This window comes from Mastigoproctus giganteus, chromosome 13 (genome assembly GCF_048544385.1).
Source record: "Mastigoproctus giganteus isolate SK-2022 chromosome 13, ASM4854438v1, whole genome shotgun sequence".
In the NCBI taxonomy this organism is placed as follows: Eukaryota; Metazoa; Arthropoda; class Arachnida; order Uropygi; family Thelyphonidae; genus Mastigoproctus; species Mastigoproctus giganteus.
In genome coordinates, this window is record NC_143587.1 from 22,828,379 (window position 1) to 22,849,720 (window position 21,342).

The window sequence follows — 21,342 nt, forward strand, 5'->3', positions numbered from 1 at the left end:
GGATGTTTAGCGGCAAAGTCAGCACTTTCATTTCCCGGAATGCCTGAATGGCCAGGGATCCAGCAAAAACTGATTGACTGATTGGACACACTGCAAGCGAATAGCTGGGAATGAATCTGTTTCAATGTAGGGTGAGAAATGGAGGAATTCTTCCTTATGGCAGAGACAGCACTAAGAGAATCTGTGTAAATTATGGCAGATGAGATGGAAAGCTCAATTATCTTACTAAGTGCTAACTTAATGGCATATAATTCAGCTGTGAAGACACTGCAAGCAAGCGGTAGTGTGGCTGAACTTGTACACAAAGGAAAAACTGCCGCAGCACCTACCATACTCCCAGTTTTTGAACCATCCGTATAAATTTTACAGGCATGGTTGTTCATAGCATGAGCTGAATGTAGCTGTGTGATATTGCAGGAAGGTATATTTTTCCCCCACTGGAGGAAGTATGTATCTTGAGAGACAGACACATATGCACAAGGAGCAACAGGCGTAGTTGTGTCTTGGAAAATTTCATTTAAATTGACATTCCAAGTCTGAACAAGCTCTTTGATCCTGAGAGAGGCGGGTCTATTTTCATTTAGCTTGCTCTCATAGAAGGCATCCCAACAAGTATTATAGAGATACTCCCAACTTGGGTGCAATGGTAGACTCTGGATCTTAGCAGCGTAGTGAAGCAGTAGTGTTTTTCTATGCAGGTGTAATGGGGGATCATGCACTTCAATATATAGACTTTGGATCGGAGAAGTCCTGAAAGCTTCCAGCGCAGTTCTCAGAGCACTGTGATGGATGATATTTAGCCGTTTTAATGTAGTGCTCGTGGCAGAGTCATACACTGGACAACCATAATCTAGTCGTGAACAGATTAAACTTCTATAGAGATGAAGCAAAGTACACCGATCAGCTCCCCATGACATAGATGAGACAGAACGAAGTATATTCAAATGTTTTAAACAAGTAGTTCTCAAATAAGTGATGTGAGCTTGGAAATTTAGTTTGCGGTCTAATAGTAGTCCAAGAAATTTAACGGTATTAACAAGCGGGATTAGAGTATTGTTTATTTGCAGTTCAGGTTTGGGATGGAGAGTTCGCTTCTTGCAAAAGTGAGTGACCGTACATTTCTTTTCTGACAGTCTGTAACCATTCAGTGAAGTCCAGGATTCTATTTTGGTTATGGCAAGTTGTAGCTGCCGTTCAATGGTATTCATACTTTGAGATTGACAGGAAATGGTAAGATCATCTGCATACATATACGTTTGAACAGTTTTTGGGATATCTCGTGTCATACTACTAACTCGGATTGAAAACAGTGTTGGACTGAGTATTGATCCCTGTGGGACTCCCTCTTCCTGAATGTGAGATGTAGAGAGGATGTTTTTGTATCGGACTTGAAAAGAGCGCAATTGCAGGAAATTTTGAATTATTTCCGGCAAATGGCCCCGAAGCCCCAGATGGTAAAGGTCCCTAATAATGCCATGGCGCCATGTTGTATCAAATGCCTTTTCAAGATCTAAATTGACCATGACCAAATGTTGTTTCATGACAAAGGCATTGGGGGTATGAGATTCGGCTTTGATAAGCACGTCCAGCGTTGATCTATTTTTCTGAAAGCCATATTGTTGTTCTGGAAGGAGATTCTCTGACTCCAGGATGTAGGTGAGTCTAGTACGAACCATCCTTTCGAAAATTTTTCCCATGCAGCTCGTAAGAGATATTGGCCTGTAATTTTCAACACAGGAAGGATCTTTTCCTGGTTTTGGTAAGGCGATAACGAACGAATGGCACCATGAAGAAGGATAGGCATTTTCAGTGAAGATCCGATTATAAAAAATTAATAGAGTTCTCAAGTCTTCATCAAGTAAATGCTTTAGCATAATGTAATGAACTCCGTCTGGACCTGCAGCGCTATTGGAAGATCTGTTTAATGATTCTTGAAGTTCTATTAATGTAAATGGTTGGTTGTACGACAGTGAGCGGCGCGTGAAGAAGTTGATTTTATACCGTTCTGCACCTGCTTTGATGTTCTGAAAGGTGGACGCATAGGTGGCAGAAGCTGAGATTTTTGCAAATGATTCTGCTAATGCATTTGCAACTTCTTCAGGAGTAGAAATGTCTTTCCCTCTCCAATGAAGTATCGGAGAGGGCAGCCGAGCAAATTTGCCATTTAATGCCTGTATTCTTTTCCAGATGACCTGTGTATCCGTGTCTTTAGTAATGGTTGAGGCAAAAGCAATCCATGAATCCCGTTTCGCTTTCCGCCTAACTTGTCTAGCTTTCGCTTTGAGTCTTTTATAAGCAATTAGGTTACTAGTGGTGGGATACTTGCGGAAATTATTCCAAGCACGGTTTTTTTCCTGTTTGGCAATTAAACAATCTGTATTCCACCAGTTATTTCTGTGTTTGTGATAAGGCATGGATTTTGGAATGGAAGCATTAGCTGCAGTGAGAATCTGATTGGTTATATAAGTATTTACTTCATCAATATGTTGTCTTTGAACATAACATCTGTCTAAGAGTATTTGGGCAGAATAGCCTTCCCAGTTTGCCTTTTTAAACTGCCAGTTGGATCGTTGAACAGGATTCGGAGTTACTCTTGTTTGTAGTCAGCAAATAATTGGAAAGTGATCACTGTTAAAGGGATCGGTTAATACTGACCATGTCATGATTGGAAAGATAGAGGGTGAACAAATTGACAAGTCTATTGCAGAAACAGATCCTGTTGCTAGGTGTATGTAAGTAGGAGATCCAGAATTTAATAAATTAAGATCATTATTGTTCATGAATTCCTCCATCAATTTGCCTCTTCTGTCCATTGTAGCAGACCCCCACAATGGATGATGTCCATTCAAGTCACCAAAGAGACAAATTGGAGTTGGGAGTTGTGAAATCAGGCTGTCAAGTTCTGAATGTGGAAGTGGTAGAGATGGTGAAATATATATGGAAACAATGGTAACTGAAATACCAACTGCAATACGAGCTGCGACAACTTCTAGAGTGGTTCTCAATTGGATCGGCCTGGATGGAATGTCAGAGTTAACAAGAATAGCCACTCCGCCACGGGCAGGAGAGTTTGAACTCCTATCTCGTCTGTATATCACATAATTTGAGAATTTTGGTGAAATTTGGGGTGACAAGAAAGTTTCCTGTAGGCATACACCTATGGGATTGAATTGAGCTAGTAAATCCCTTAAGTCATCAGAATGACTACTTAGTCCTCTGCAGTTCCATTGTATGATGTTATACATTATTTAGATTTAGCTGAGGATGATTCGTCTGACTGTTTTTTGTTCATGGGACATTTTTTCCGGTCTTTTTTTGGAAATGTGGGGCGTCCAATATCCATGGTGTTATCTGCATGGAGTTCTAGAATGGGCTCCTCATTACTTAGCAGCTCATCTACATCCATATTATTGGTAGGCGCTTCTATTTTTTTTGGGACTGAGTGAGATTTTAATTGTTCTTTTTCAATTGAGACCAATGAGGTATGAGTAGGGATACTGATTGGAGTATTTGTGGCTTCGCTAGTTTTTTTTGGAGGATTATGAGGATTATCTTTTTTACAGATTGAAAGTGTAACTTTAAGCCAATTCACTAGAGAGGTGTTAGGCGGAACTGATACATCCGTTTGAGCTGCAGTAGAAACAAAGTTTCTAGTTCGAGCTGCATAAGAACGACCACTAGGCATGGTCGACATAACTTGTTTACGTGCCTCAGGAAACGTGACTTTATTTTCAATTTTATATTTTTGAATTTTCTTTCCTGTTATCCATAGCTCGCAAGTTTTGGAAAAGGCTGGATGGCTTCCTTTGCAGTTTGGACAAACAGGAGTTTTGGTTGAACAATCCGCTTGGGTGTGATCTTTAGAGCCACAGATGGGACATGTGGCTTCCCCGCGACAAGCCTGCTGGGAATGGCCGTATTTCTGACATTTAAAGCAACGAACAGGATTCAGGATGTATGGTCGAATCCGGCAGTTTAAATAACCAGCTTTAATAGAGGATGGTAAGTCTGGAGTGCTAAATGTCAGAATGATGGATCTTGTTGGAGTAAGATTTCCATCTTTTTTCGTCATGATCCGTTTTACATTTACTACTTTCTGACTGCTGAGTTCTTGGAGTAGTTCTTCTTTGGAGACTGTAATTAGGTCCCACTCGCTGATGACACCTTTTGATGAATTTAGTGTTTTGTGGGGAGTAATTTCTACTGTCAACCCACCAAATGTTGTTGTTTTTAACAGCCGCTCAGAATGTTTTGAGGTGGCTGTTTCTATCAGAAGGTCTCCGGATTGCAGTCTTTTAACCATTTTTGGTGATCCAGCAATCAACTCCAAGATTTTCTGAATTAAGAATGGTGACAACTTACCCACAGGTTGAGCAGATAGGGAATGAATCACCAGGAAGTTTGGGCAATCGTCATGACATTCTGCTTCTCTTCGCAGTCTTTTAGGTTGACTTGAGTCATGGTCAGGGTTAGAATCTTCTGCCCTTGAGCTCAAAGGCTCTAAGTTTGGATAATGATTTTTATCCATGATCGCTCCTTTTTGCCCTGGGGGTTTGCCTTTACCACCCAGGTTACCGGCCCCGCCACGGGGAGGCAGGAGCAGTGCCGCTTGGTGGCCAAGCGTAGAGTTAGTAAGTTAGTACGGCTAGCTAAATTAAAGAAAAAGGTACTTGCCTTCTTCTGGGCTCTCTTCTTAGTGTTTTTAAGTAAGTAGAGCTACTTAACAGAAAATTTTAATTCTAAGAGAAAAACAAGGAAAACTCTGTCACTTGGAGGAAAAACGCTTTATAAACATGCAAGAATCACTTGGCCACGGAAACGCTTGGCACCCGGGGCCAACCTGTATACTGTATACAGGTGGCCTGGCTCAAGGTATGGCCTGACCATTGCCTTATATAAAGGGATCTTACATGTCAGGCATAGCTTCTTTTCCTACATTCTATACATTTTCTAAACACAATTATGCCTACATCAATTAAACTGAATTAATTAAAAATAAAATTTTAAATTTAAATTAATTAAAATTTTAAAAAGCACTATTATTCAATTTTTTTGGATACAGTTTATAAGTATTTCTTTATTCAATTGCATTCCTCCCTCAACACACACTGGGCAGATAATTTGGCGTAATGAGATTCCAAAATGAATTAAAAAACACAGTAAGTTCAGTAAATAGCTTACTAATTGTGGGAAAACATGTAATCTTTCAAATACTCAATAAACTAAGCCGAACTAAAACATCACAGCAAAAAAGTGAGGTAATCATTACTTGACAAATTTGAATTTAGATCATATTATGCCCTTTTCACAGCACAATCTTAACATCTCTTTTGTCAATGCTTGATTTCGTAATCTAAATTTAACTCAATTTTGGAATGCAGTTTTATACTACTTATCCTAAACTGCCACCATGGTACAGATTAGCAATGCATATTGTAAAATCCAACTTAGTGATCTGTTATAAAAGTCTAGTTACTATTGGAGAGACTGTGTTAGTATGTATCCAAATAAACCTAAACTTAGTTTTTATCGCCAAAATTGAATAATAGTTAAGAATTTTCATAAGTGTTAGATTAATAATATCAATTTTAAAATAGTGAAAGCTCAATTTCAGTATCTATATTAAAGTTTGTAATCCACCAATACTATTTCAAACTTGACACAAAAATACATGCTTACTTCTATATATACATTTAAAAAAATCTTATTTTAGCTTCAGCTTGCTCTCACTGGAACCTAGAATTCTCTCAAGCTCGAGGGAAACATATTTTACTTGCCTGGGCTGACTGGTGCAGGATCAGGTAAAACCTGAGGTTGTAATTTCAGTGAAGGTTTGTTTATGAGAGTTAAAAGTCCAGGTGAATCTGTGACTGAATTGCTTATGACACAAGGAACAGTAACAGTTGTTCCAGATGAACGAGAGGACATGGAGGGCTGGACAATATAATCTTGGCATACCTGAAGTGGTACATTTTGAGACTGAGAAGGAATTTGTTGACTACAAGAGTATAATGTGCCATATACTGAGGGTGGTGCAACAGTCTGATGTGGTGGTGCACTAGAAGGAATTGCCTGAGGAGCTTCATGTGGTATGCGGACCCCAACAAAGGGGCGTTCTCTATCATGGGATGTGTCAGAGCGCTGTCGAACTAGAGGTCGGTTATGGCTTTGCCACTGATGGAACCTAAGAGAAAAAGTATGCATACTAACTTCAAAACTGATTTTTAACTACCATAATAATCATTAACAAATAAAAGTTATGAACTACAGGATGCATTTGCCTTCCCTCTAAACAGGCAATGCACTGTTTCCTCTCATTTTCAGAATTTTATACCTAAACTTATGACAAGTGAATCCACTTGGTTGTAAATTTGTATTCCTTGATCAGTCAAGGAATGCAAATTTCAATCTCTCCATCATCAATGAAGTTCTCAATCAGTTGAATTCAATTCTCATATCTCAATTTTTCAGTCAAGCTTCCCAGTATTTTAAACTTGTTTTGCCATATTTGTTTTATTTTTATTATTTTTTTTTGCCCAATGTTAAAATTCCCATATGTTCAAAGTTCCATATTTCTGTAATTTTCAGATTTTCTATATAAAGTTAGAAGAATTTTATCAAAGTACAATAATCCATAAGACATCACCTAAAACCTCATATTAGCTCAACTTTCTGATGTGCTAATAATCATTCAATGGTTAAAATTTCCTGATTAAAATATGCTAACAGTTCAAGAAGGAACTGCATACTTTTAATAGACTTAGAGCTAAATCAAATTATTAAATAGCAAAAATTAGCATATTTAATAAAAATTCCCCAACTCCCACCTTTAATAAAAATACTAAAGTATTTTTATTAAAGGTGGGAGTTGGGGAAATTGCTATAAATACATTTTAAAGGTGAAGAAATGTGAGAAAAGCTGCTCTTAAATATTAATTTCATTTCAAGAACCTACACAGAAGGTTACAAAATGATATTTGAAGTTTATAAAAAATGCAGGGAATCAGAAGAAAACTGCTACCTATCATTAACTACACAGAACAAAGTAGTTTATTTTGCTGGAAAAATATTCACTACTTCATTCATTTAAGAATTATTCATGTGTAGATATATGAAACTCTATCATATACATCTGCGATAGAATTTCTTGCTAAAAATGTTGCCTTTAGTTTTATCTGACTTTGTTCTCATTCCACAAGTGCAAGTTATTTGCATGGACAACATTTTCCTGGTTCTGAAGCAGCCAAAATCCAGCAGAGGATCTCTCCAAAAATATCAACTTTTTTATGGGAAACACGCCAAAATAGTATTATTATATTTGAATATGATCACTTATTTGAATAGGTCATATTTGAATATGATCACTTCCAAGGTTAATAATCTAAACTAACTAAAAAATTAAATTTTAATAAAAATACCTATTTTGTTGAAAAGAAAATAATTTAAGCCTAAATCAAAAAGGATAAGTAAAAAGGACGACTCAGCTTTTCAAGAGAACTATATGTGCACCAGAAGAAATTTAAGTATAGCAGGAAAAAAACAACCATCTATAGTTCTTATGACTTCTGGGAGCTTTATCATGATCTAGCTCAGAGGTGGACAAATAGTAAATCATACTTTGATTGATCAGGATAAACAGAAATAAAAATATATCTAAACACAGAAAACAACCCAAACATTCTACCAAAGTTTTTGTAGATATTAAAAAAGTTTTTGTATATTAACGTTAAATATGATGCCTAATGTTCATGAATGGCACAATTATCAACTAAGACTGGGGTAACATGAGTTGCTATGTTTTGGCCAGAGATTCAGCAAATGACATCCCACAGTACATATTTCACACATGCCAACTGTGGGTGTTCGCATACTGCATTCAACTCCTCCTTTGTCAGTTCTGTTCTAAAAGGTTTAGGCAATGCTGTGATAAATCATATTGTTAAAAGTTATACAGTGGATTCCGGTTATTTGGGCCACTGGTTAATCGGGGCAGCCGTTTATTTGGGGAAAATCTTAAAAAACAGAACCCAATCAAGAAAATAGCCAGGGTTTACTTCACTTAATTGGGACAACATGTCGTTTAATTTGGGCAGGAGACCGCAGTACTGGAGATTGCCCTACAATTGTCTCTAACCATACCATGTGGTTCGGTCAGATTTCTGGAGGCTACAACCATAAAACAATAAAAACAATTAGCAGTCACCTGTTTATTGGGCTTTTCTGTTAGGGCAATCTATCATAAACGGATAGTAAACTCGATCTTATTGAATTTGCGATAATACCAACAGCTGGAATTCTATGGATTATTATGGTGAAATGTGGTTACACTTCTATGGAATCTTCAATCATATAAAAAAATTAATTTTCAGAATCTTCTCTTCATTCCTATTTTTAAAGTTTCGTAACTTGTCACTCCGTTCTCACTTGCATGTATCATGTTACTTGCAATTTGTGTGTGCTGTGTTCTTTGTTATTGGTTGCTTATCTTTTTACTGTTTTAAATTTTAACCCCCCACCCAACAAATGTCAGTGAACAGAAATGTCAACTAGTTATTACGTACATATTACAGTATGTATTAATTTTTCCGATTATCACGTATATTCTTCCAATTTTCCCATATCATTTAATTTTTTAATTGGTTAGGTAATAAAGGGTAAATTTGTGCTTAATATATCTTTACTTTTATAGCCTATGGATAATATTCCTCCTATTTTCGCTAATTAGAATCACTGTTCAATAGAATTAAAATTCAATTCACAAACGTGATCACAATGACCAGCACTTACTACACATCGTATAGTGAACAGTACTTTACTATGATGACTCCATCGTAACGTGATTTAATTGTACAGTGAACCAATTGTAAAGCGGGGGTCCATTGTATTTTTAACTTTTTTTACATGAAACTTCAGATAATTGGGGCAGCCACTTAATCGGGCCAAAATGCACTAGTACCGATGTGTCCCAAATAACCGGAATCTACTGCATTAAGTATATTTTACTTACTTCTCGTAAAACACATATGGCTAAATATTTCAATACAAAAAATCTCATTAATTATTTGCCTGATTTAGTTTTTATTCAAACAAATTTTGGATGCACATTAGATATATGATCACAGGGAACGTTAAGCTCCCTCAAAATATTGATGGCAAGAACTCAGTGCTCGGTGTAAGTTCAAGAACAAGGCTTGATGTAAGTGCAAGAACAAGGCTTGGTGTTATGTTCAACTTAGCAATCAATATCATTATCTATCAGAATATTTCACCTAAGCTGCTACTATCCTTTTAAATTGCATAGCAATCTGAACAGGTGCAATAGTGCTTCTCAAATTTGTTTGATTTTGACTTCTGCATTGAATCAGTCCCAACAACTATATCATTATAGTGCATGTGTGTCAAGGAAGTTTTTCTTCCATACATTCCTTGGCTGTTCACTTAGACAAAATATATTATTCACACAGTTCAGCATTCAAGCTAATAAATGCTATCTGGTAGGAAGATAGTAGGCTTTGAAACAGCTGTCCTGGCATGTCAGCGCCTCCGTAGCCAGGTGGGAAGGAGCAGCAGTGCGTAGCACACGCTTCTTGATTAGACCGAGGTTCGAGCCCGTCACCACCAAATACGGAGGATGCGGAAAGGTCAGGGAATGACCACCGCATATCCCGGAGCAATATGGCCTTAGTTGCTAATGCTCCTAAAAACCAAATAACAACAACAACAACAACCTGGCATGTCTCAAATTTTTAGATGCATAGCAGATTCATCTGCTCAAGTGATGCTATGCAATTTAAAAAAATTAGCAATTTTGGCAGGACTGTGAATAATGGTATCTGTCTCTAAGTTCAACATACGGCCAAGCCAGGTTCTTAGTGTCGATCTTTAGAGGAAAGCAGAATGTTCCCTATGATTACATATCTGACACAGTAAAACTTCCCAACTTGCTTGATTATGACTTCTGCACTTAGTTATCCCCCAAAATCCTATACTATTAGTTTTTAAATTTACTTCAGTTTTCTTATACCAACCTAATGTGCTTTTTTATAATAAAAAAATAACAGTTCTACAGCCAGCATATTTTATTTAAGATAGAGGTACACTATGCAAGAAAATTGTGAGAGGGTGATATCAAGACATTGTTTATTTCTAAAATAGTTCATATGATGAAATGGTTCCCAGCTACTGATCTAGCCTATTGCCTGTGTGGCCTGCATATGCCACATAACCAAACTTAAAATGGTTAAACTATTTGGCCTAGTAGAAATAATTTAGAACCACAGGATTACTTCATCTTTTTAGGTATTTTTTAAGCCTACAGAGTTCAAACAGCATAGGGGGAAAAAAAACTACAGTCTTATTACTCACAAACATGAAAAACTTTGTCAGGACAATATATTTTTTTAAAACGAAGAAAAGGTTTTTGATTATTTCAGCTGGCCTAATAGCTTTAGTCATTTCTACAATTTTCAGAGTATCCCTTTGCACACTGCATGACAGCTCATACTGAACAACTTCCTCACTGACTTGTCAGGAATTATCAATAACAACCACCTGCTATCTTATATGAGGCCAGCAAGTTTTGAAACAGGCTGTCATAGTAATGCAAAAATAGTAGGTTACCCCTTTTGTAGATACCATTTGTTTGACAGCATTTGTTTAATACCAACTCATAGAAATATGAAGCTTATTCTGTGAATACTGAGTGAGTACTATAACTTTTCCTGTGCAATTTAAATTCTGCAAGTCAAAAAAAATACATAAAAGATAAAGTAGTCTGCTTTTGACTATAACCAAATTCATAAGAGAAGAAATCAATCAAAGCAATAGCCTTGTTTGTAGTTTTTCTGGTAAAAACAACTAAACTTATAATTATATAAAGAATTAACCCAACAATAACAAACTTAAACAAAAATCAAATAAGGCAGTTTGCAACAAACTGCCTTATTAAATAAATAAAAAAAATAATTATTGCAGTTATTCTAAATTTCAACCTTCAAATGGTATAAACCTTTTGTTTATAATTTTGTTTTCTTCTTAGCATACTTCCTTTTTAGTAATTTAATTGATTCACTAGTATAAATATTTTTACTCACCTTGTACGGGTTATTTCCTTGCTACTGGTTCTAGAAGGAATAATTGGAGAATTTGGAGCACTGAGAACTCGACCAGAAGGTGATTTAGTAATAGGACTTGAAGCAGGAGACTGAGAAGCAGAATAGCTGGGATATGTGTTAACATGAAGAGGGACAGCAAAACTTGGAATCTGGTGGAGAGAAAAATAAAAACATTTATATACTGCTGGATAACTATTCTAATAGTTACCTAGAAGTATACTAAGGTTAATAAAAACCCGATGCAAAAAAACGAGATGTATATTGAACACAGTGATTCGGAATCTAAGGTTACCCATTGGTACATATTTTATGTTTTTCCATGTGAACCAACATAAGCAGGATCAAGGTATGGAGTTCCTTGGTGTGATGACAAACAGAGGAATAGCCAAACCTTTGTGACATTAAGCAATTTAAGTGGCAGATGACTCTCATCATCTAATGCAATACCACCATTTTGCTTAATAGAGGCATGAAATGGACAAAATCATATTTGGTCTATAGCATCTCTTCTATTATATAGTATGAGTCATGTCTTTCAAGGTTATGACAGGCATCGTGGTGATGTCCTATCTCATTACATTTTGAGGTGCTGCTTTAAAATGATTTTTGCAGGTGCTAGCTACTAGACAGCTCTACAAATCCAATGTTATTGTTAAAGAATATGCAAAGTTCCTTAGAATCAATAAAAATATATACATACTCAGGCAGAAAACAGGATTCATTCTATTCCAACCCAGCTTAATTCATCATTGAGCCTTCCAAAATCACAGCATTAGTGGGAATGTGGGAAGGAATGTGTTAATTGCTCATAATCAATGCTGGATTTAGATAATCTGGAGCCTTGATGCACATATCTTTAGAGGTCCCTTTCTAATGTTGCCATATGTGCAGGCTTGCAGAATATTTTAATATGAATGGAAGATAGAAATAAATAAATTTAAATGCAATAAATGAAAAATAACAATAATTGCATCAAATGAAATGCAGTTACTTATAAAAGCTAAAAAACCTTCTTATATAATTATACTGGTCCACTCCTTGCAACGTTGATGTTGTTGGGAGCCGTAGAATGTGCCAGTGCATACTGATAAATCTAACCTTGCTCGTACCATAAGCATTTTTCATTGAATTTTATTTCCCTAGCTTGGATTACATATTATGTTGTTTGAAATATATTAAAATATGGGCAACAGTTGTTTTTTAAAATAACACTTTCATAACTGACATGTCTGCATACATTGTTTCAGCTGTCACTTGTTTGCAACATATTCATCTGTTGTAGCAAAGCTCATTTGACTCTCATTTGACACAAACAAGATGGGGGGATAAAGAGACTAACATATTAACAGCAGCCACACACACACACACACACACACACACACACACACACACACACACACACACACACACACACACACACACACACACACACACAGAAATAAAAGTGATTCTTGCACTGCTTCTAATGGAGCATACAACAGCCCAGAAAGCAATACTGGGGATTTCAAGGCCTGTTGTGGGTTATTATGGAACAAGGAAATACATAGGCTGCATTAGGGTAACTAAGAACAAGAACAGGTGCTTGTATACTTGCACATACGCCAATGCTAGGAGTATAGTAAATAAATTTGATGAATTTGGAGTGCTAGTCAAGTCATCAAATGCAGACGTGGAGATATCAGGGGTGTGGTGTCACTGAAATATAAGGGATGCAGAATTTGAATATGTTGAGTATAATGTATAAAGAAAGGACAGGAGGGGTTATGCTCTTAGTTAAGCAGCACATAAAATCTAAGGCAGTGCATCCAGTTGACATGGGTGGTCAGTGCAATGTTGAGTCAGTTTGGTGTAACATAAGCACTAGGGAAACAAAAAAAAAAAAAGGAGTAGGAGTGTGTTATTGGTCGCATGACTGTGATGAGTACAATGAACAACTGTACAGAGAAACAGAGTGGGCCAATAAATCAGAATGTCTTATAATGGGGAATTTTACCTTCCAGATATTCACCAGAACTTGTGGATTGGTCACTCATACACTAGCAAGACTTTTGTGGATTTATCCAATGACTGCTCGCTACAACAGAATGTTAGAGAGGCAATGACCGCTTGCTACAACAGAATGTTAGAGAGGCAATGACTGCTTTCTACAACAGAATGTTAGAGAGGCAAAAAGAGAGAGAGCAATACTTTAGATCTGATTATCAGCAGTGACTCTTGGTGCATTAAGAATTACCAGATAAAAGAATCACTATGTGCCAATGATCACAGCGTATTGATGTGAAATTTACTTAAAATTGTGACTACCATCAGGGGTAAAGGGAAGGGTTTTTGCTCTCATAAAGGAGACTACAGTGGTCTCAGACAATTTTTAAATTCTATAATGTGGGACCAACTAATGTTGTTACCAACAACAAATTCTAAATAGGAAGCATTCAGGGAAATAATCACAGAAGCTACTAGGCTTTTAATACCAACTAAGAAATACAATTCAAAGCTTAGACCTAAATGGATGTCAGATGAACTATTGAGACATGTGACAGAGAATAAAAATGCATGGGATGCATATAAATCATCAGGTGATACAGAAGCCTATGGTAGATATAAATTAGTATATGTAATTTACCTGTTTTGTGACCTGTAATCAAGTCACAAAAGAGGTTAGGAAAGCGAAAGCAGATTATGAGAGGTCTGTGGCAAAGAATGCAAAGAATGCCTAGAGTGCCAAGAAATTAGGTGGCAACTCAGTTTTCTGATGGGCGTCTATAACAGCTTGAGGTGTAGGGTAAATGCCCTTGAAGAAATTAATATGAGGGCCCATCAAGCTCTCAGCTCCCTAGCTCAATGAGCTAGGGAGCTTAGAGCTTGATGTTTCTTTGTGTTGCCTGATGCACAGAGTTCACTCCTGTGCATCAGGCAACACAAAGGCAATCTCCAAGGCTGAATGCGCTGGTCCCACAGGAACTAGTTATTGTCGGTGACTCTATTGTCATGACAATAGTCACCGACAACCGGGGAATATACTATGCAAGAAGGATAGATGGAACAGGACCAGGGTATGTCTGCCAGGGGCAAAAGTTGATGACGTTGTAGAGCAGATATCATCTTTTAAGGGCACAAAAGGTGATATTGTTGTACATGTTGGAACTAACAACATTAAGAGTGAGAGATCTGCAGATTTACTCAACAAGTACAGATCAATGTTGAAAAAAAGTCATGAGTTAGGGTTGAATGTGAAAGTGTCAGCAATTCTCCCCAGACACGATAGGAGGGAATATATGATGAGAGCCTTATCAATCAATTCAGCCATGGAGAGATTGTGCAAGGCTCAATGGGTAGAATTTTTTTCAGCCTGGTCTGTGCTTGTTGACAGGAGAGACTGCTTCTACAGGGATGGGGTACACTTAAATAGAAAGGGTGCAAGAATATTTGCTGATGCTATTGAAGCAGTGTTAGATGGGTCGGAAAACTGCTAGCTTGGGGGGGGATACACAGACTAAAAGGTTAACAGTGGCCGCAGGCAGAGGCAAAAGTGATTCTTGCACTGCTTCTATTAGAATGAGCAGCAGGCTGGAAAGCAAGGCAATGGAGATTGATTTCCAGGACTGCTGGGATCATAGTGGGACAAATAAATACATGGGCTGTGTTAGGGTAACTAAGAGTAGAAACAGGTGCATGTATATACATGCATGTACACCAATGCTAGGAGTATAGTTAATAAATTTGATGAGCTTGAAGTGCTAGTCAAGGCATCAAAGGCAGATATTGTTGGAATATCAGAGACGTTGTGTCACACAGACATAAACAGTGCAGAATTGGAATTTGGGGAGTACAATGTGTACAGAAAGGATAGACAGGACAGGAAGGGAGGAGGAGGTTATGCTGTTAGTTAAGAAACACATAAAATCTAAGGTAGTGAGGTAGTGCATCCAATTGATATTGGTGGATGCAATGTTGAGTCTGTTTGGTGTGACATAAGCACTGGGAAAGGAAAAATGAGAGTAGGTGTGTTGTGTTATAGGCCTAATGAATCTGATGAGTATAATGAGCAATTGTGCAGAGAATAGAGTGGGCTAGTAAATCAGAATGTCTTATAATGGGGGATTTTAACTTTCCAGATATTGACTGGAACTTGTGAATTGGTCACTCGCACACTTAGCAAGACTTGTGGATTTATTGGATGACTGTTTTCCTACAGCAACATGTTCGAGAGGCCAGGGCCGCCGCAAGTGGGTAGGCAAGGTAAGCGTTGCTTACTGGCGGAAGTTGAGGAGGGTGCCAAAAAATTTTTGACACATACAAATCAACCTCTGTTTAATGAATTTCTTTGTAGTGAAATTTTCTATTTAGCGATATTTTTTTGAATCCCTGTTGGTAATTACATTTAAAATAGTTTCCATAAAACGAAGAAAATTTCCATATAACAACGGATTATGAGAGACAACTGGGAATGCATTGTTCGCACCTCTGGCGTTTAGGCAATTAGTGCTGCTACTAAACACGAATTAAGAGCCAAAGAGATTTGTTATGAGCTACTCTTGCAGCTCGTCTGCACTGCTCAGAGAACTTCATATCTGCCTGGGGGTAATTGTGCAGGCAGATATGAAGTTCTCTGAGCAGTGCAGACGAGCTGCAAGAGTAGCTCATGGTGTCTTGTCAATGATATACAGGAATTTTTCTAGCAGGGATAAGGAGGTGATTATTCCCTTGTATAAGGCAATGGTAAGGCCACATCTTGAGTACTGTATACAGGTCTGGAGGCCTCATTTCAAGAAGGATGTAGAGCTGCTGGAACGGGTACAGAGAAGGGCAACAAGATTAGTAAATGGAACAAAGGGTTGCTCTTACGAAGAAAGGCTTAAGTTTTGCAAATTACAGAGTTTGGAGACTAGGCACCGGCGAGGTGATCTGATAGAGGTGTATAAGGCTTTGAATGGTTTGAGCATGCTCAATGCCAATGGGATTCTTCATCTTTCTCAGAATAATCACCTCAGAGGGCATAAATTCAAATTGAGGAAGGACGGATGTCGGATAGATGTGCGGAAATTTGCCTTTGGCCAGCGGGTGGTTGGTTGGTGGAACCGACTTCCATCACTTGTTGTTGAAGTTGATAGCCTAAACAAATTTAAAGCTCAACTGGACAGGTATTTCGAACGAACGGAGGGGTGAAATGGGAGTGGGGTTTTTTTTTTTTTTTGGCTGATGCTGAATAAGCTTGCTTTCTTGCATCATATGCCTCTGCTAATGCTAATGCTAATGCTAATTTGCTTATTATCTGGGTCCATGTTTCATATTTATATTTTGCAGGGTTATTCCAGAACATGGGTACAATAATACATGAAGGACATGAAGGCATCTCCCACTCACTGCTTTCCCCCTCTCCTGCATGTTACTGGGGAATGTCACATGACATCACAATATGGCAGAGGTGAAATGAAGAAAAAGAAACAGAAATTTTTTTTAAACAGCTAACAAAAATTAACACCACATACAACCACTGATTCTTCTCGCCCGTATATTACTAGACGATTTTACATGCATTAACAATGAGAATTGCTCATTGCACGTCAACAGAAATGCTTCTTCTTTTTTTTTTTTTTTTTTTTTGTTCTGGGGGCTACTGCCCCCACACCCCTGCTAATATAAAGAGAACCTGATACTAACAACTCATACAATCACTGCGAAAAACATCAAATTGTTAAGAAACAACTTGAAAACAAAAACTCATCTTACATTCATCCTTTTGCAAACTGAATAACAATAACACACAATAACTGAGGACAACACAACGACGACTAAACAACAGCACAATAATTTCACATTTCCCGCTAAAGTCAGAAGCGAATTTGCATAAAATCAAACAATCAGAAATGCAAAATGGGGTAAATTACACATTCCCAATAATCGGCCAATCATAGAACTCAACGAACAAATCACTCCGTTCTTTTGCCACGCCTGCAACAGAGATACCCATGTTCTGGAGTTCAGCCAGAATAATATATATGATACTATTTTTAGCAAGGCAATGTATAGCATTCAGGGGATCCTCAAAAGATTAATATGAAAATGACAATGGTAACTTTTTAAAACTTTTTCTGAAACAATTGCTAAATTTGATTCAGTTATGGTAGATCATATTCGCCATATTCAGAAATCTGAATGGAAAAATATTGTGCATTATTTGGGTGATCAAATACAAAATGAAATTATTGAAATAATTTCACAAAATATTAGAGATAAAATACTAGAAATGACTAGAGAAGCTAAATATTTTTCTATAATCACTGAAGACAAAAATAAAGATATGGATACAAGGAATCATGCTAAATCAATAACCTTAAAAATAACATAAGTTTTTTTCTTTAGTTATAATTTGGCATAATATTTTAAATGAAATTAATCTGGTAAGTAAAATATTCAAAAAAAAAATAATAATAATATTTGGAATATTTTGAAGGAAATAGAACAGAGGAAGCATTCCAAAAAATTCTCGATTGGGATAATAATATGGCTACTATCACTGCCAATGAGGCTTTGTTTCCTAAAGTAAGCACTGTAAGGAAAAGATTAAAAAAACGTTCTTTCCATTATGAAAGTAGAGATGAAGCTATTCCGGATCTGCAACAAAATTTCAAAATTAATTTTTTCTTTCAAATTATGGACACAATGATTTTCTCATTAACTGAAAGGTTTACAAATATGAAAGAACATTATTATTATTATTATTAGCCATATGGTACAAACAAGCCTGGGACTTATACTGCACCATCCAAAAAATAAATAAATAAATAAATAATTCTGAATTAACCAGAGAGAGAGAGAGAAGTAGAAGGGAATCACCAAGAAAGAGAAGAATGATGATATCCAGCTGAGGACCCTGAGTGTGCCAAGTCCATACTCACCAAATTTAAGTCCCTGGGATTAAATGTAGAAATATTTAAAATGTTTTATATTTCCAAATTAAAAAATGGTCAGATGACAATTTATTAAATAATTGCAAAGATTTACATATTAAGTTAAGTGACATTGATTGTAATGAATCCGATATTGATGGTCTAGCATTATCTGAAGAACGGAGTACTTCAAATTTATATTAAAGACAATATTACTCCATTTGAAGTTTTACAATATATTCTTAAAAACGATTTTACAGATACTTTTCCAAATGTAGCAGTTGCATTAACAATTTTTCTAACTTTATCAGTTTCAGTTTCCTCAGGTGAATGGAGTTTTTCAATCTTAAAATTAATCAAAAATTATTTACAATCGAAAATGTCTCAACAACGACTCTCTAATTTGGCAATAATTTCAATAGAAAATGATCTTTTGAAACAAATAAACATAAATTAAATAATTATTAAATTTGAACATCTTAAAGCAAGGAAACGTAAATTTGTATAATTTTTCTTTTATTGAAGACTGCTGTACAAACTGGAGAGGTATAGCATTAAGGGTAAGTTGCTACAATGGATAAAGGGATGGTTAAGTGGGAGATGACAAAGAGTGGTAATCAATGAACACTGCTCGTCGTGGACAAATGTTATTAGTGGAGTTCCCCAGGGTTCGGTGTTGGGCCCATTGTTGTTTTGTTTATTTATCAATGATACTGATGAAGGTATATCAGGTTTAATGTCCAAGTTTACAGATGATACAAAGGTTGGCAGGGTTGTTAACAACAGTAAGACAGTATGCTACTCCAACTGGATCTAGATAAGTTGGACAAATGGGCTGAGAAGTGGCAACTGAAGTTTAACATTGAGAAATGCAAAGTACTGCATATGGGTAGCGATAACCGAAGAGTAATGTACCAACTGTGTGGTACTACACTCAGGGAAGTGGAAAGTGAAAAAGACCTGGGAGTAATTGTGCAGTCAAATATGAAGTTCACTGAGCAGTACGGATGGGCTGCCAGGGAAGGTCATGGAGTCTTGTCAGTGATATATAGGAATTTTGCTAGCAGGGACGGGGAGGTGATTATCCCGTTATACAAGGCAATGGTCATGCCACTCCTAGAGTACTGTGTACAGGTCTGGAGGCCTCATTTTAGGAAGGATGTAGAGTTGCTAGAATGAGTACAAAGAAGGGCAACAAGATTGGTGAGGGGAACAAAGGGGGGTGCTCTTACGAAGAAAGACTTAAGTTCTGCAAATTGCAGTGCCTGGAGAGTAGGCACCTGTGAGGTGATCTGATTGAGGTGTATAAAGCCTTGAATGGGTTGAGCATGCTGAATGCTGATGGGATTCTTCCTCTTGCACAGATTAAGAACCTGACGGGGCATAGATTCAAATTGAGGAAAGACAGTTGTAGAACAGATGTGCAGAAATTTGCCTTTAGCCAGCAGGTAGTTGATTGGTGGAACAGACTTACATTTTTTGTTGTGGAAGTTAATAGCCTAAATAAATTTAAGGCTTGAGCTGGACAGGCATTTGGAACAAATGGAGGGTTGAAATGGGAGGGTTTTTTTTTTTTTTTTTTGGCTGATGCTGCATAAGCTTGCTTTCTTGCATCATATGCCTCTACTGCAAAGACTTCTATGCTTATATTAACAGTAGAAAGGAAGGGGTTGAATCACATTGGGCCACTTGATGTGTATGGGTTAACTGTTGATGACCTTGCTCAGGTTGTGTATCAAAATACATATTTGAATAGGTATTTTGCATCTACATTCACACATGAGGAATTCCTTAGGGAACAGGATGACAGAATTTTATCAAACTCTAACAAGGAGCTAAAGGACTTTATGATAACTGAAAGGAAAGTGGAAGAGAAACTGTTGAAATTAAACATAAAAAAGCACCTTGGGTGGATGGAATATCTGACTGGCCAATGTAATTATCATCACTGCAACTTTATTTAAGATAAAACATTTTTTTTTAGTATATCATATTCCATATTTTCAGTTTTTTGGGGGGTTGGGTATTTATAGTTTACAGCACTTTCAGCACCTGGGTTCAGGTTGCTAGTGTAAATACCTTGAGGATCTGTTAAAATCTGCAACCTTTCGATTCTACAAATAAATAACTTCACTGGGAAAATTAAAATTAAATTCTTCATTTATCATACTGCTGCCATATTTTTCAATACAAGATAATATTTAATTTTATTTTATTTTATTATGTTATTATAAAATTGAATATTCTTAAATTTTATGAAAAATTACTTATTTTAATCATATAAATTACTTATATGATTCAATCTTTACTAGAGGTTAGGAAGGGTAGAGGCAGTACATGGCCACCAGTATGCATGTTGCTATATCCAATCTGTACACTTCCACAAAAAACATGCAACCATTATACTGGCTGTCAAAAAAAAAAAAATAGCTACAATGAAGAAGTAAACATCTCCAACCACCTTGGGGCTGTACTGATGTTTAAAAAAAAAACTGTTTCCTTCCAAATCTGGTAAACAAGCAACCAAAACTTATGCTCTATAAGCATCTGTGAGTATTACAGCATCAGTTTAATAAATAAATAAATCATTTCTTTACCTTTAATGGAGATGCTTCCCTTGATGAAGATGAATGACCTAATGCACTGTCTGCCTCACTTCCTGATGAAGTCTTTTTACTTTGCACATTTCTTAATTCTGTCATTAATTTCTGTTCCTTGAGGTATCGTTCTTCCATTCCCTGTCCTTCTTTACGAGCTCTAAGCTTCTGCTGCTGTCTGTGCAACCATGATGAACTATGAGAATGAAAATAATAGTAAATTATTAAAAGTGATGAAATCACTTTTGACATTATGAACTCGGTCTTACCATAGAGATATGTGTATTTATGAAATATAGATTTATTCATATTTTAACAGTACTTAACGGTGTCACAATAGTAGCCATGACTATTACGATCAAATCACATTTTAATATTAACACCTAACTATGATATGTCCTCTGGTATTAATTAAGATTTCTCTATTTACAGGGCGCCTCTGTAGTCAGGTAGGCAGGAGCAGCAGTGCGTAGCATACGCTTCTTGATTAAACCGGGGTTTGAGCCTGTGACCACCAAATACGGAGGATGCAGAAAGGTCAGGGAATGAGCACCGCATATCCCCGGAGCAATATGGCCTTAGTTGCTAATGCTCCTAAAAACCAAATAACAAACAAACAACATCTATTTACAGAGTAAATGGAAAAATAACTAACTACTGTACATGATACATTAGTATCTCCAATCACGCCTGGAGGTTAACTTTTGGATATCATAAACCACTTTAAATATCATCTTGTCA

At 36.7% G+C, this 21,342-nt stretch overlaps 1 protein-coding gene across 12 annotated transcripts in view; it reads right to left on the bottom strand.

The window, feature by feature from the left end:
• LOC150075865 (tensin-1-like) overlaps nt 1-21,342 on the bottom strand; it is a 405,993-nt gene that overhangs the window by 79,068 nt on the left and 305,583 nt on the right. For all 12 annotated transcript variants that reach the window (XM_090388058.1, XM_090388057.1, XM_090388066.1 and 9 more), the window contains 3 exons: nt 20,602-20,797; nt 11,094-11,263; nt 5,778-6,184 (listed from right to left, as the gene is read on the bottom strand). In XM_090388058.1, coding sequence (XP_090244184.1) covers nt 5,778-6,184; nt 11,094-11,263; nt 20,602-20,797 — 773 coding nt within the window. The remainder of the gene's footprint in view (nt 1-5,777; nt 6,185-11,093; nt 11,264-20,601; nt 20,798-21,342) is intronic.